We start from the raw sequence: 17,141 nt of genomic DNA, 5'->3' as shown, positions 1-17,141 counted from the left end.
AGAAGGAAAAGAGCCCCAGGGAGCAGACACAAGAATCAGAGACCCACTCATTCACACTCAGGACTCCCATAAAAATACTAAGCGGGGAATTATAATATTCACTCAGAGGATATGGTTCAGACCTGTCTAGGCCCTGTGCTTCCTGCTTCAGTCTCTGTGAGTTCCTATGAACCTTGCTTAGTTGACTAAGAGGGCCTTGTTCTCCTGGTGTCCTCCATCCCCTTTATCTCTTCCACCTCCTCTTCCTCGAGGTTCCCTGAGCTCTGAGGTGAAGGATTTAATGAAGAGATCCCATTTAGAGCTGTGTATTCCGGGACTTTCTCTCTCGCCTCACAATGTCTGGTTGTGGGTCTCTGTTCCCATCTGCTGCAGGAGGAAGCTTCTCTGATGATGACCGAATAAGGCCCTCTATGAGTATTGCAAAATATCACCAGGAGTTGTTTTAGTGAAACTTTTTTTTTTTAGACCAGTAGTGTTTGGTTCTACCCTAGATCTCTGGCTATTTAGTCTCTGGTTCTTGGTCACCCAAGCAGTGCCGGGTATGGGTTCCATCTTGGGCCTTAAGTCATTACTCCCACAAGTTCTGTGCCACCATTGCCCTATGATATTTTGCAGGTGGGACATATTTTAGGTCAAAGATTTTGTGGGTTTGTTTACATTTCCCTTTTGGTAGCCTGCAGAGCGCCTTCCCACAAAACAGTCGGGAAAACCCTTTTCTCCAGCAACGTATAAGCTATTTAGAGCAACACAGGATTCTGTATCAAGTGGGGCATGTAAGGTAAGGAAGAACACTACCACATGGCCATGCTTCTATTTCTATCTTTAATTGTGCGTGTGTGTGTGTATGTGTGTGCATGTGTGTATGAGTGAGTGATAAAGTCTAATGTAACTGAGGCTGGCCTCAAACTTCTAATGCTCCTGCCTCTACCTCCTAAATATTGGGTGTGTTCATGACATTTCATCAAAGGCTCCATGTGGGCACCAGCTTCACTTCTCCATGTTCAATGAGTTGTATGGTGTTGTCCTTGGCAATGGGGCTCTGATGTCAGTTTACAGAGAGAAACCCATTGTCTTAGCAACCCAGGGGTTGTTTGAGGATTTCCATGGGACCCCCTTAGCCAACAACTCAATTGCATGCAACCATTCCCATGGAACCCTCGTTTGGTGACAAGAAATAGCCAGTTGGGACTCTGTTACCCCTATTATTAGGAGACCTCATTAGGATAGCCTTCATATGTTTTAGGGAGTTTCCACTGCACTAGGGTTCACATCATCCCTTAAATGCCCCCCAATTCTAGATCTCTCTTCTCAAATTCCCTCCCTCAACCCTATCTTTCCTCCTACTCCCTAAATCTAAAATCCATCCTATTTCCCACTCCCAGGGAGATCCACGTGTCCTCCCCCAGTCCCTTCCATAATACCTAATTTCTCTAGGTATATAGGTTGTAGGTTGGCTATCATTTATTTAATGGCTAATATCCACATATAATCAAGTACATACCCATTTTTACCTTTCTGGATCTGAGTTACTTCAGATTTCTTATTTTATCATTTCTGATCTCCTAGAGAACCCTGACAATGCTTATGCTTATTAGCTTAATTACTTAAGCTAATTAATTTAGTTATTCCATATTGTGTAGAGATGTTAAAACATCACATCCTGTTAATATGCACAATTGTAACTTGTCAACTAAAATTTAGAAATATATTGTAATCCATAAATATACACAACTGTAACTTGTCAATTTTAAAAGAACAGACATGAATCAAACAATTAATTATGTGGGAAAAACAAAACCAAATAACTGGTAGAGAAAACTGTTTAATTCAATAAACATTGTCAGAACTTTATTGATTAGGGATTTTTTTTTTGCACAGTTTATTTCTTTATATCTGTTATGTCTGGTTGATGACTTAAATGCTCTAGAATTCTATATAGGCATATGCCCAGCAACTTTGATGAACCTTATCTTACTAATGTTACTAAGTGTTACAAATTGCCATACAAAAATGATAATATTTAAGTTAGGCATGGTGTCACGCACGCACCCAAAACTTAGGAGGTAGAGGCAGGAACATCAGAAGTTTGAGGCCAGCCTAAATTACATTAGAATTTATCTCACATGCACATACAAAATCAAAAATAGAAATAGAAGCATGGCCATGTTCTTCCTTATTTTCCTTACCTTACATGGCCCCTTTGGTACAGCATCCTGTGTTGCTTTAAATAGCTTGTACGTTGCTGGAGAACAGGGTTTTCTTGACTGTTTCCAACTACAACTTAATATAGATTTTTTTTTTAAAAACATAGTCTCAGGCACATTTCTCTGGGTATTCATTTGTAGTCTCACGGCAAATTGTTTGAGCTACTTCAAAACGTCGGTGGATTCTAATTCTTAACATTTTGCTTAGCAGCGTCACAGCAGCCACCCTCAGCACGCATTGATGGGAAGCTGTCATTTTTTCTGCAGGCCATGTTCAGTGTAACTATAAAGACGGGGGCAGGGCGCTGGGTAGATGGGTCAGTGAATAAGGCACCCACTGCACAAGCATGCAGTACTCAGTTCAGATCCCCAGAACCCACATCAAAAGCTGGGCATGGGCGTATTTGCCTATAACCCCAGGAACTGGAGGACGGAGACTGGAGATCTGAGCACTCATTTGGTCGGCCAGGCTAGTTTGATTGGTGAAGCTTGCAGTTCAGTCAAGAGACCCTAACTCGAGGTAATAATCAGAGCCAGGCGTGGTGGTGCACACCTTTGATCCCAGCACATGGGAGGCAGGTAGGTGGATCTCTGGGAGTTCTAAGCCAGCCTGGTCTACAGAGTCCAGGATACAGGGAGTGATTACATAGAGAAGCCCTGACTCTAAAATAAACAAACAAATGTAATAACCAGAAAGTGACCGAGGAAGATGCCTGGTGTCCTACTCTGTTCTTCCAGTGCATACACAGGTAAGCACACCTGCACATGTGTGCACACACACGGACTGAGTCTTTGTAACACCAGGTGGTAATAAGTGGCCGTGATGTGTGCTTTGCCAGGGTACTGCACACGCTCGCACACCTCTGCGACCTCTGATGCTCTGCACGTTGTAAGAACGTGCTTTCTTTGGCCACTTTGCAAATAAAAGCATGACATTTAAAAGTAAAGTAACTTTTCCGGATGTCACAGAGTCAGTGCTGTTAGATCCACACTTTAAATTCAAGACTGCCCAGGCCTAGAATCCTCATCCTTCTCCTTCAAGAATGTAAGAAGGAGGCCTCGTCCCCAAGCTGTCACTTACTGATTCTTGTCACACCCCTCCCTTCAGTGAATCACAGAGTCAGGGTGTGCTTAGGGAAATAAATGTGTTTATTTATATGCTCTCCAGCAGCATTTCCTTAAGGCCTCCTGAATGCTGTGCATGTGCCAAAAGGAGATGTTGGTAGCGTAAGTAAACCGTCTCCACAGGATCCAAGCCTAGGAGCCTGGGAACCTAAGAGCCCAGGAACCAGGGAGCCGAGGAGCTAGGGAGCAAAGTAGTTTCCAGACTGCACAGAGTGAGTCCAGAGCTGTCTCCAAATGTCAGGAACCAGGCTACAAGAGAAAATAAGGTAAGACCTTCAACACAGGAACCAACCACATCATTTCCACATGGTCCCCAAAAGGAAGCTGGCTGAGCGATCAAATGACAAAGTGGGGCTGTAGTTATGAGGATTTAGGATTTCAGGACAATGAGGTCAAGTCCCATTTTCATTGTGAAACCTCAGAGCACTGAAGTAGACATTCCTCAAATCATTCCTATCCTTTGTGCTTTCACCAGAGACACCATGAAGTAAGTAACTCGGATGACAAATAATGCACGTAGTGCTTTGCAAAACGGTTCAACCTCGGTATTTCCATTCTGTAGATAAAGAGACTCAGAAAGCCGTTCACTCTTGGCCTTTACCCAGACAGGCTGCAGTAGAATCAAAGCCCCAGGCAATCCTAAGCTCCGTCCTAAGATAAAGGAGATAGTAGTTCCCTTAAAGGACAAGCAGACAGAGGCTCTTGAATGGAGTAGAGCCTCCTGGCCCATAAGCCTTGACCTCCAGAGCCTTGAAGAGAGAAGGGCTGAAGAGAAATGAGATCCATCTACCCAAGCCCACATCTTACCTTACTCTGGAGGAAGGCAGATTTTCCCACACATGCCAGGACAGCACTTATAGTTGCCCTCACACTGGCCATCCCTCTCACACTTATTGGGAGGATTAAGCATCAGACATTTTCCTTTAAACTTGTGGCACTTCCCAGGCTTCTTTGCCACTGGTGAGGAGAGAATCACAGGTCAGATGTCTTAAGCTTTAGGCACCACATCTCTGCCTCTTTCTCCCAACCTCTCCAGCCAGAGCAAGGAAGCTCATCCCATCCACCCTCACCTCCATCACCTCCTCCCAGGTGTGTCTCCAGAAATAACACCTGGTTCCTCTCTAACATCTGTCCTCCAGGTGCAGGTGACCAGCTGTCTTGTCCCAAAAGGGTTGAATGGCTTCTTCATCAAGCTATCTGAATCCCCAGTGCCCAGGTCATCACTTGCAAAGCCATCACTCTTACAACATGGCTGCTTCAGACAAGTGGGTGACTCTTCCTGCCAGTGACAGCACAATGCCTTGACTGACTGACATGTTGGTCTCAACAGCTCTTAGAAACAATAATGCCTAAGAGGACCCATTCATTCATTCATTCATTCATTTATTCATTCATTCATTCAATCCCCTCATCTTCATTGATGGGCCTTGAGGTTCGTTCTTCACCTAGTTCCTCTGATGGCTCACCTGGTCTGCGGATGGGAACAGGATCAAGGCATTTGATACCACACCTATCTTGGCAGCACCTCTTTTTCCCTGGGCATTCCCAGTCAGTACTACACTGTGGTTTCTCGCGCCTAAGGCACTGGGCAGGCTTTCTAGAAGGGCAGGCTCCGATTTTAATAGCACCTAAAGAGAAGATCAAGGTGTTAGGAGAGTATGAAATATCTTATCATAATTTCTAGACAGTGGACCATTTTCAAGAATATAAACCCTCATCCCAATGGCTCACAACTTCAAGGAGAGATACCTGACTGATCTAGGGAGAAAAAAAAAATGCCAAAGGTTTTACAAGACAAGTAACCAGGAGAAGTCACAGACTGAAGATAAAAGGCACAAGGTTCCCACTCAAGTTTTTCCACTGCAGGACTAACCTAGATTACCAAAGACAGAAGGGGAGAGTAGGAACAATAGAGACCAAGAGAAACAAATACGAAGGGAGCAAACATGTGAGATGCTGAGATATAAAGCCAGAGGCAGAAACAGAAAGGCTAAAGGACAAGGACAGGACCAGAGTGAGACCAGAGTTGACAGGATGGCTGGGTAATGAGAGGAGCATTTCTACATGCTGTGAAGCCTCACAGAGACCTCAGACCCCAGCAACACACAGATGCCCTCGGGAGGTCCAGAATAAGCTGAGAAGCAGCCTACAGAAGGAAATATACCCCAAACTATCAGGAGCCTCCCTGTCTGACACTCCAGGAAGTTTTAGACCAAAGTAACTCCAACTCACCATTCTTACCTCCTTCCACAGACCGGAATGCCAAGATTCCCAGAGCAAGGAGCACCACAAAAGGGAAGAAGCCGCTGAACTTCATAGTGAAGGCAGAGCGGCTCTGATGACCAGTCCCAAGCATCACTGTTTATATCTTTACTAGTAGGTGTGGCCCCAGTGGAATGTGCTTGGCCCCTCCCAGCTGCTATTGCCTAGGCAGGAAGCTTAGCCACAGCACAGAAGTCTTGATACTACAAAGGTATGTGGTAGAATCTCTGTTTCAGGCAGGACCATGAGGCCAGCGGAGTAACTACCAGAGAGCTGAAAATGGAAGGAGATGGTTTGTAAATTCCAGGTGACCACCTGAGCCCTGAACATTCTGAAGTCCTCAAGCCTATTGCCCTTGATGGTAGAGAAGAGTAGAAAGTGCCAGTCACAAAAGGACTAACAGGACCTGAAGCTAAGACATCAGGCATGGGCTCTTTGCTGAGACTTTGCGGTAAACCTCTAGTTCTCATGCTTCTGGACTTTCAGGGATTTCGAAACCTATATTGCCCAATGCAAATTTCTTCTCAGGATGCAGATGACTCATGGCTCAACCAACTGATGTTTATTTCTGCCAAATCATTTGCACCGCTGCTTGCCCAGTGCCTAGTCCATGACTGAAACATGGAAAGCAATCCCTAAACAAATGGAAGTTGTACACGGAAGGGCCTTGCCTTCAGCAAGTCTCTTTGGAGCTCAGTTTCTTAGGCATGAAATGACTTGGGGCTGGTCCTGCGATTAAGGTTTTGAAATGACCCTTAAAATAATGAATGAATTGCATCGTTTGCTACTCAAGATCATTGAAGTGGATTAGAGTAGAGAGGCAAGGCCTCTTACTCATCAGTGCAATCAGCGTTGAGCCTTGGTGTCATTCGAGTTGTTGAAGCAATTCTTCCTACCCCTAAATTCTCCACAGGCATCAGATGTCAGCAAAAACTATGGCTGCCGTGTTTTCATCCCATTGTGTATATCCATCGTGTGCTATAATTTGTGTGTACAAATTGCTTCTAGTTATTAGGACAGACATCATTCTCTGTAGAATTCAACCCAAAGTTTGCAAAGTTTGAGCCTTGCCTCTGCATCGTGGGGCCTTCTTTTTAGATTTCATACACATGCACTGCATTCATAGAGTTTACCTCTTCTCTCTACTCCCTCCAGGCTCATCCTCCCGCCCAACTCCCTCTCAAATCCTTGGCCTCTTTTTCTTTGGTCATTATTGTTCTACATGTGTATAAGTAGGTGTATTAATACAACCTTCTGAGTCCAGTTGATGTTATTCATGTATTTATGCATTTAGGGCTGACCACTTGATACTGGATAGCCAATTGGGCTCACCCATGAGGAAGACTCCTCCTTCGGCAGTCATTAAGTTCCTGTATCTAATCATCTAGGGGTGGAGCCCCATAGATCTCCCCCTTCCACAGGGGCATACCAACAGGTATTTCCATTGTTCAGTTCTTATTTAAGCAGCCATACTGTTGAGATTTGATGGTCCTTGTAACTTTTCCATTCATTTCTCAAAGAGTAGAAATTCAAACATACATGAAAAGGCTTTGCATTATATGCTGGGCTCCACAAAGGATTCTCTAATTCAAGAGCCAGCTGTTGGTAGATCCTTTTATACATAAATTATTCAGTGGTTTAGATTTTGATTCCAAAGAAAAGGGAAGAAAACCTAACATGCACCACACAACTTTGGCCAGTGATATGCACTTGCAAACTTGTAGAGGCTGTAAGAAGGAAGTGGAAGGCCTGGCTTCCACTCATGGACAAGCTTACTGGCTGCTCAGGAGTTGGTTCTCACTTCCTCCCACACAGCTTCTGCACTTCCCATTCTCTGTTCCTTCCTACCCTCCTCAGTGCCAAAGGAGTTTCTAGAATTTTCTAAATATTTGTTTCTTGGAGAGTCAAAATGAGAATTCCACATCTAGATCTTTCTGTTTGTGATTAGTGACTGGTTGACTATGAAAACCACTGTTTTCATTAGAGAGAACCCTGTAATCAATCAACAATATTTCTTACAAAGAATGTAAGCAGTATAATGATGATAGCAAATTCCCACTCTCAACATAATGGATTCTAAATCATTAAGTCATGCAAAGTCAAGGTGAAAGGGAGCCACTGAAGTTATCCAGACCAAGAGTTATAACTGCAATTCCTGAGCCAAATCCAGAAGACTATTTTTTTTAGATTTATTTATTTTAATGTACATGGGTATTTTACCTGCATGTAAGTCTGTCTGTATGTGGCTTGTGTGTCTGGTACCCAAGGATGCCAGAAGAGAGCAGCAGATCCCCTAGAATGGAAGCATCAGACAGTTATGAGCCACTGTTTGAGTGCTGAGAATTAAACCCAGGACCTCTGGAAGAGCAGCCAATTCAGGCTATTCTCTTTTCACGAATGAGGGATTATTGAAATATTTATAAATTGTCTACATCTTTTGTCCACTACAATGACAGTGTGAAGTAATTGCAACAGAACCTGAAATATTTACTACAAAATCTAAAATACCTAAACAGAAAATGTTTTCTGGCCTCTGATTCAGGTCAAACTCTCAGCTTATAGTAAAAGAAACAGGAGAAGGTATAAACCCCAAGTTGCATAATAAGTTAATCTAGAACTTAAGACATCTTTTCTAAAGTAATTGAGTCATATCCAAAAACCTGTTTGGTTACAGGCACACACTCATAACCCTATCTTAACTTACAGTTGATTCACTAAATTGACTTCACACACACTCTCTCTCTGCATCTATTAAACTCTACAGATCTATTCATTCATTCATTCATACAAAAATGACTTAAGAGTTGCTTACCACCTGCCGGGTGCTGTTCTAAGTCCTGAGGTTCCACTGAACAAGACACACTGGGCAATTGCACACAGTCACTGAGAGCCTGCACTTTCAAGTCAGGCATACCTGATGTGTAAGATGACCGGGCCTCTTTGGGCTTCTGTTACTCAGCTGTAAATGGGACTGTTGCTTTCTCCTGTGTGGAACAGATGTGGGGCTTAGCTGGAAAACCTACAACAGCAGGCATGGTTTCACAGCTGCCAGTCCTCAGACAAAGGAGCACCCAGGAAGCTGTCAGTTTCTAAGTAGAGACTCGATACTCGGGTGTGGACTTTGAGGCTGTAGTCCATCTTGCTCTAACCATTAGATGCTTAACAAAATCCAGTTCCATCAATGCTCTAGTTCTGTCTTTCCAAGAACTTTTACTATCATAACTTTCGAGGCTCCACAATTCCTATCCTAGTAGCATTTATTCAGTGATGTGTGTATGTGATTTTAGATATACATAATAAATGAATAAATATATATTTATAATAAATAAAAATATTTTATTATAAATGTATATTTATAATAAATATATAATGTATATAATATATATATGTGTATATATATATATATATATATATATATATATATATATCCTCAGGAGGCACCTTATCCTTTGGGCCTCAGGACACTGGCTCCAAAAGAATATTTCCAGGGTCAATCATTTGGTTCTTCCTTGTATTCTATCAGTGCCAAGACAGGAGGAGTCCGGCAGCAGGTGGTGCCTAGAGTAGCAGGAGGTCACTGTGAGATCTTCACTCTTCTTGCACCTTTGGGGAAGCAACATTAAATGTGTCTTTAAAACTCCATGGCTGAGCCGGGACACAGCCTGCAATCCCAGCACTAATGGTGAGCTGTAGATCAGCCTGGGTTCTATAACAAGACTTCCTATCCAAGAAAACAAATAACGCAGGCGGCGCACACCTGTAATCTCAACACTTGGGAGGCTGAGGCAGGAGGATCATCACAAGTTGACCAGTCACAAGCTACATAATAAGTTTCAGGTTAGGGCTACAGAGTGAAACTTTGTCTCAATTAATGATAATAATAATAATTAATAATAATAAACCTAAATAGAAAACTAAAGAAGAAAACTTACTTTCTATACTTTAACAACAAATTTTTTAATAGAGGGTATCACAGTTTCATTTTACACTGGGTGTTGCTGATGCAAATTATGAAGCCAGTGAAAGGAATTATGTATAAAATTAAAAAAGTGGCATTTCATTTTTGAAAGAAACGCCCATGCCTCATCCATCACAGCTCAAGACTGACTCTGACGTGCCAATCAAAGACAAAACACATGAGTACCCGTGAAAGAGAACAGAGAAAATAAAAACTCAACAACTAACCTCTGGAACACACTAGAAGCAGCTTGGAGAAACGTCTTCCCAAATCCAACCCCTTCTGCCTGGATCACAGGATGTTTTATATCGATGAATGTGTGTGTGTGTGTGTGTGTGTGTGTGTGTGTGTGTTAAAAACAAAAGGTGACAATTAGAAAGACCTGTGGACTGAAGTGCTGTAATGGTCCGGGAAGCCCTGCGGAGGAGGTAAAAGTAGCCACACCCCCACAAGGAACAACCACAGGGGGCTACCAACCAGGGTGCTGGCACTGGATGACAGCGATGGAGATCCAGTAGAGGGTGGGATAAATAAATACCTCCCTGGAGAGCGAGGCCCAGCACTCACACAGACCTCAGAGCAGGTGCTTTCCCAAAGCCTCTGGCAGTCCTGGTTCAGCTCAGGTGCTGAAAGGGAACATAAAGTTTTGAGAAACTGGATGTAAGTAGTTCCCTCTGTTAAATTCAGATGAATGACCTTATCCCTATAGATGAGGTTATACGTAGAGGTTGAACCGCTTCCAGTGTTCCCAGTGTGAAACGTAGCTTATAAACAGGATAACTTGCAGTAAACACTGTTCTTTTCGAAAGGGAAACATGAAAAGCAATACACATGTCGTCCCAATCCTTGGAACATTTTATGTCCTATTAAGTCAAGGATGTGAGCACTCCCTCTCTGGTGACAGATGACTTCTTCCTCCTCCCTGGAAAGTCCAGTCCTGCTCTCAGAAGCCTCTCCCTTGCTACCTCCCGCCTTCTATGGCCACGTCTCTGAGTACAGCAAAGAATACAGCTTTGTTGAGGGAGGCAGGCAAGGTGCACCGTCTCAGAAACTCATTTCCTACGGATGAGTAGGACCTGAGAAATGAAGTGAGCAATCAGTGACCGCTGTTGGTGAAGCCTGAATTGCTTGTTTAGTTGGATCCTGGTCAATTGAAGTCAAGGAAAGCATGAGCTAACAGCCACGTCCTGAAATTGTGCTAAGTCAGGTTTCTCTATTTCATTCTATTCAACCATGAATGTGCGCTTTTAACTTGGAGGTGTGTATCTTCACTTAATTCTGAAAATTGCCTTCCCTTATCTCTTGGATATTGCCTCTCAGCCATTTTCTCCATTCTCTCTCTCTCTCTCTCTCTGAAAGTTCCAGTGGCTATGTATTATCCTTCTGTTTCTATTGTCCTTCTTTTGTCCTCCCTTGTAAGATTTCCTTCTTCATCTCTCTGTGTCATGAAGCAGGCGAGCTTCTCAGTATTAGCTTCCAATTCGCTAATTTTTCTTTCAACTTAGCCTAGTCAAGATTTCTTTTTGTTTCCAGGATTGTTAATATCAACTTGGCAAATTTTAATATGTATCTCTCTACTTTTTTAATGAATTGGGCTAACAATCATTTGACCAATTGTTAGGAATACTTAATGCCTTGAAAATTCAGCCTCTTTGTTTATTATTTCTTTGTTGTTGTTGTTTTACTTGATTTTTTTATTTTTTTATTTTTTTATTAATTACACTTTATTTACTTTGTATCCCCCCCTGTAGTTTCCTCCCTCCTCCCCTCCCAGTCCCTCCCTTTCCCCTCCTTCTTTATGCATGCCCCTCCCCAAGTCCACTGGTAGGGAGGTCTTCTTTTCCTTCCTTCTGATCCTAGTCTGTTAGGTTTCATCAGGAGTGGCTGCATTGTCTTCCTCTGTATCCTGGTAAGGCTGCTCCCCCCTCAGGGGGAGGCGATCAAAGAGCAGGCCAATCAGTTCCTGTCAGAACAGTCCCTCTTCCCATTACTATGTAACCCACTTGGACACTGAACTGTCATGGGCTATATCTGTGCAGGGGTTCTGGGTTATCTCCATGCGTGCTACTTGGTTGGACTATCAGTCTCAGGGAAGACCCTTGTGCCGAGATTTTTTTGGATCTGTTGCTCTCCTTGTGGAGCTCCTGTCCCCTCCAGGTCTTACTAACTCCCACTTCTTTCATAAGATTTCTTGCAATTTCCTCAAATTTTGGCCGTAAGTCTCAGCATCTGCTTTGATAGTCTGCAGGGCAGAGTCTTTCAGCGGTCCTCTGTGGCAGGCTCCTAACTTGTTCCCTGTTTTCTCCTTCTTCTGATGTCCATCCTCTTGCCTTTCTGGATGGAGATTGAGATTTTAGCCAGAGTCCTCCCTCTTGATTAGTTTCTTTAGGTGTACAGATTTTAGTAGGCTTATCCTATATTATATGTCTATATGAGTGAGTATATACCATGTGTGTGTTTCTGCTTGTGGGATACCTCACTCAGGATGATCCTTTCCAGTTCCCACCATTTACCTGCAAATTTCATGATTTCCTTGTTTTTTATTGCTGAGTAGTATTCCATTGTGTAGATGTACCATACTTTCTGTATCCATTCCTTAGTTGAGGGGCATCTTGGTTGTTTCCAGCTCCTGTCTATTACAAATAAAGCTGCTACAAACATGGTTGAGCAAATATCCTTATTGTGTATTTGAGCCCCTTTTGGATTGGTACAGGAGACAACTTTCTGAACAGAACACCAACAGCATAGGCTCTAAGAGCAATAATCAATAAATAGGACCTCATGAAACTAAAAAGTTTCTGTAAAGCAAAGGACACTGTCATCAGAACAAAATGACTACCTACAGATTAGGAAAGGATCTTCACCAACCCTATAGCTGACAGAGGGCTAATATCCAGTATATAAAAAGAACTAAAGAAGTTAAAAATCAATTAATCCAATTAAAAAATGGAAAACAGAACTAAACAGAATTCTCTGTAGAGAATTTATGGGTGCAGCAATGGTTCTGTTGGTTTATGTGCTTGGCAAGTTGGAAAACTCATTCCCCAACTTTTCCACCTTCCACTCACCTCTCTTGGAGGAAAAAAATAACCCGACATCTTAGGGGAAATTTGTGGACCGAGGTCACAGAGACACCCCCTGCCCCTTTTATTCCTCCATCTCTGGCTGAAGTCTGACAGTAAACAGAAGGACTGGCACACTGATCCCAAGATCAATAATTAAACCAAAGGGACAGCAGTCGGGTGCTCCTGTGAGACCCATGGAGGAAGAATAAAAACCCCAATGGGGAGACGCGCTCTTACGATTGCTGGCCTGTTCCCGAGATAAGGGAACATTTACGTGTGCGCGGTCATCTGTCAACAGCATGTACTAAGAGCCTGCCTTAGCCCAGTGGGCACAATCAGGGAGCGGAGACAAATGTTCCAAAGACAGCAAGTGGGATGAGTGCTCATTAACTCACTCACTCACTCACTCACTCACTCACTCACTCACGCATTCATCCATTTATTCATGTATTTGATCCAAACACCCTGTATTCCAGGTACTGCCAATGAAATGGTACCTACCCTGACATAATGCAGCACATAGTCTAGGGAGGAAGACAGGCAAGGAGATAGAAATCTGTGTGGAGGTCAGAACTCTCTGGTTCTTACTCATTTCCCACCAGAACTGGCATGTTTGGCTGTGGTTCTATTTCCTTCTCCCTGCAGAGCCACTGCCTGGAGATGGGGTGTGTTCCCCAAGAGAGATGCGCTATAACCTTGACTTCGAGTTCATCGGGCGACACCAGGAGAGCTCAGTCCTGCTTTCATCGATAACTTAGTGACAAGAGGACTGAATGTAGCATGTGCTACACAAATACAAATCTTGTCAACAAAAAAGTTCACGTCAGGGCTGGGGAGATGGTTCTGTGTGTAAAGTGCTTGCTGCATAAACACAAGCATTGGGACTTGAGTTTGGATCCCAAGCAATACTGAAAAAGATGGGCATGGCACCCGAGACCCAGCTCTGGGAGCTGGAGCTGAGCAGATTCCAGGGGTTCTCTGTAGAGGAATATCAAATGGCAGAGAAACACTTAAAGAAATGCTCAACGTCATTAGTCATCAAATCAAAACAACCCTGAGATTTCACCTTATACCCACCAGAATGGCTAAAATCAAAAACTCAAATGACAACATATGCTGGAGAGGTTGTGGAGAAAGGGGAACCCTCCTCCATTGCTGGTGGGAATGTAAACTTGTACAACCACTCTGGAAATCAATCTGGCACTTTCTCAGACAATTAGGAATAGCTCTTCCTCAAGATCCAACCATACCACTTCTAGGCATTTACTTGATTTTTTGAGGCAACATCTCACTATGCAGCCTTGGCTCATCAGAACTCACAATTGTAAATTTAATTGGCCTATAACTCACAGACATTCCCCTACCTCTTTCTCCCAAATTCTGGGATTAAGGGCATGGGTGACCATACTTGGCTCATTATTTATTTTAAAAATATGTGGTTCAACCTTCTGCCTCAGTCTCCCCAGTCCTGAAACTACTGGTGTGAGTCTCCACAGCTGTTTGGGCTTAGCCACTCTGTAGTCCTCCCTGTTCCTTGTTCCCTGTTCCCTGTTCTCTGTTTCTTCCAACAGCCCCACCCCCATGTCTAAGGACCTGGCTATGCCTTTAGAATATTGTCAAGCTCCTGTTGGTTAGATGGGCTTGAGGTTGGTGCATTTGCCCATGCTTAGAATCTTTCTGTAGATTATGCCTAATCCAAGTGAAACATTCAGTCATGTGTAGAGTGCCCCGAAGGAGTGGAGGAAGTCATCTGAAAAGGTATTAGAACGATGAAGAAGAAAAAAAACAAACACCTGCGCCTGGTGATGGCTTCTGTGTTTGGTGTTTTTCTTCCTCCTGGGAATAAGAATAAAATTCTCAACCAGTATATTTTTATATGAATATGTTTTAATGTCTTCTCCAATCAGGCAGCTATTCAGGTAGCATTTCCCACAGTAAGAATGCATACATTATATGTGGTTGAGGGAGGAAGGAAGCACAACCTGTGAGCCAGTTACAGGTCTGACTTCACACAGAAACTGAGGGGTAGTGTCTTTGTCCTCTTTCTTCCATTCCTTTGAGGGAGGAGGGGCTGAGTTCCTCGTCCTTGTGTCTCTCCCTGGGAGTGAGAACCAGAGGCATTCTGATTCCATCCTGCTGACTCATGAACTGCTCAGCCCCCTGCTTCCCAAGACACTCAAGTACAACTCATTGTCTTGACTTGTTCATGCATCTGCTTCTCAGAAAGAGCTCTGTCAATGCACACACTCTTAGACACTCTGAGTTCTCCGACACCCAACAACCAATTGATAATGGCCTCCGAACTTCTACGGAGAACCCATAGAAAAGACTGCTTGACTAGTCCTCCGTGTACATAAGCAGTCGAATGGGACTTACGATCTACCACATACACCCTAATTATAACTGGCTCTCATTTTAAAAACCATAAACTGTTCGCACTAAAATGTTCTTCAGAAGAGGTTATGGGATCTTGACTTATTTCACTGGGAATACCCATCTAGAATCACTCAGTAGACAAGTTGCCTTTGTGAGTCTCTCTGAACCTAGTAACTCCTGAGTAACCCCAGGAGGCCACACCCCTCCTAAGTTAGAGCTCAAATTCTAACCTCAATTGTCCATTCAATCACTCAAAGCATAACTCTGAGTATCCCCTGTAAACTAAGCATTCACACACACACACACACACACACACACACACACACACACACGCATGCACACGGAGCTCATGGACCACACCTCCAGAGGAACTGGCATGGAACTGCCCAGATGGAGCGTCTTCAAACCCTAGACATCCCAAACTTGAAATTTAAAATCTCGTCCTGAGAACAGAAGGTGTACAACAAAGCTCTCTCCTTGTTTCTCTGCCTGCCTCAGGAGCGCGTGACAAACCCCTCAGGTGGCTACAGGTGGTCAGTCACATAAGCTTGTCACCCGTTATTTTTCCCCATATAAATAGAGCTTCCTAGTCCCAGCCAATCAAATGCAATCACCCCCAAAACCTTTTCCCACTGCCCAAGGTTTACAATGTCCCTGCTTACAAAATAAAGCACACTATCTATTTCATCAAGGATCATTCTGAGACAGCTCTTTATTCTGGGCTGCAACACTGGGGAAAGAAGGGTTCCCCTTTTCCCACAAAGAATTCACCAGTGGACCCCGGACTTGGCACCACAGTGACCACAGTAGACGCTCTCCTGACTGGTTGCCTCAGGCATTTGCTGTTTGTCGATTTATCAGCTGCCTTCCAAACAGCCCGCAGTGCCACTTGACTCAGCTCCAGAGTTTAGCCAAAGAGTTGTTAACACTCCTGTTCCTGAAACAGCTGCTCCATTCACCTGAATCAGGTCAGGCTTCCTCTGCCACCGACTTTGGCTTTGGAGCTCTGAGCTTTCATTGCCATTTAGTGTCAAGCCATAATCCTTTGCTGCGGAGAAAATCTTTTCTCCCACACCTCTGGCCAGTCTGGATGTCCTGTGACATGGATCCCTGGATCTCCATGTTTCATTCTTCCCCACCCTGAGAGAAGCAGAACTCACGACGCCGAGCTTCATCCTTTTTCACCCAGAGGACTATGATGCTCCAACCATCTAGTTGACTATCTGATAGAGACGCGTGCACTTCCAGCTAGGTGCCTAGCAGTAGTATGAACTTGTCAAGGAACACAGAAACACACACACACACACACACACACACACACACACACTGCAACTCACAGAAAGACATCTGCCAGTTTAGATTATTGCATCTCAAAAGATGTTACGCAGTCCAGTTAACCATTAAGATCATCTACTTCTAGATTCTAGAGCTTTTCTTTATCACTGCATAACTTTCTGACTTTGGTCAGGTGATGCACCATCAATTCCCCTACCCATGCAAGAAGAGTATTAACCTAGGAGAAGAAGGTAACCACGTCTCAGCCTTCCCAGTGATAGGAGAGCTGTGGGGCTGGTGCTAGGAAGCCAGAGACATAAACACCACCGAATAGAAACATCCTATGCTGTTGTAGATCGTTAAGAAAAGTGCCCTAGTAGGTTCTCCACTTAGGACCTATATCCTGTCTAGTCACGTATTCTTGGCCCCAAGAATGTATCGAGTCTGAGGTGTCTTAGTTACTTTTCTATTGCTGTGGTAAGATTCCACGACCAAGGCAACTCAGAAAAGAAAATGTTTACTGGGACTCATGGTTCCAGAAAGTCAGAGTCCATAATCATCATGGCAGGGAGCATGGTGGCAAGCAAACAGGCCTGGCTGCAGCTGAGAGCTTACATCTGATCCACAAACATGAGTCAGAGAGAGTTAGAGGGCTAACTGGGAATACTGTGTGTTTTTGAAGCCTCAAACTCCAACCCCAGACATGCATCTTCTTCAACAAGGCCAGACCGCCTAATCCGTTCCCAAGAGTTCCACCAGTTGGGTACCAAATATTCAAATAGATGAGCCTGTGAGGGCCATTTCACTTAAGCCACCATATGGAGTAAGCTTTAAATCCAACCAAAAGGTGTTGAGTGCTCCCATGATGTTCGTGCC

At 43.8% G+C, this 17,141-nt stretch overlaps 1 protein-coding gene across 2 annotated transcripts; it reads right to left on the bottom strand.

The window, feature by feature from the left end:
- Positions 1-3,332: 3,332 nt before the first annotated feature.
- Positions 3,333-5,931, bottom strand: Slpi (secretory leukocyte peptidase inhibitor). Of its 2 annotated transcripts, none has more exons than XM_021660449.2 (4): positions 5,562-5,931; positions 4,796-4,957; positions 4,137-4,286; positions 3,333-3,578 (listed from the first exon to the last, which is right to left on the bottom strand). In XM_021660449.2, the coding sequence occupies exons 1-3, from the start codon at positions 5,683-5,685 to the stop codon at positions 4,138-4,140; spliced, it is 435 nt and encodes a 144-aa protein (XP_021516124.1). In that variant the 5' UTR covers positions 5,686-5,931; the 3' UTR covers positions 3,333-3,578; position 4,137. The 2 variants fall into 2 exon arrangements, with proteins under 2 accessions (XP_021516124.1, XP_021516126.1); XM_021660451.2 differs by having other exon boundaries at positions 5,571-5,930.
- Between the last annotated feature and the right edge of the window lie 11,210 nt (positions 5,932-17,141).

Source organism: Meriones unguiculatus, chromosome 4, assembly GCF_030254825.1.
Source record: "Meriones unguiculatus strain TT.TT164.6M chromosome 4, Bangor_MerUng_6.1, whole genome shotgun sequence".
NCBI lineage: Eukaryota > Metazoa > Chordata > Mammalia > Rodentia > Muridae > Meriones > Meriones unguiculatus.
This window is presented reverse-complemented; position numbering and strand designations above follow the sequence as displayed.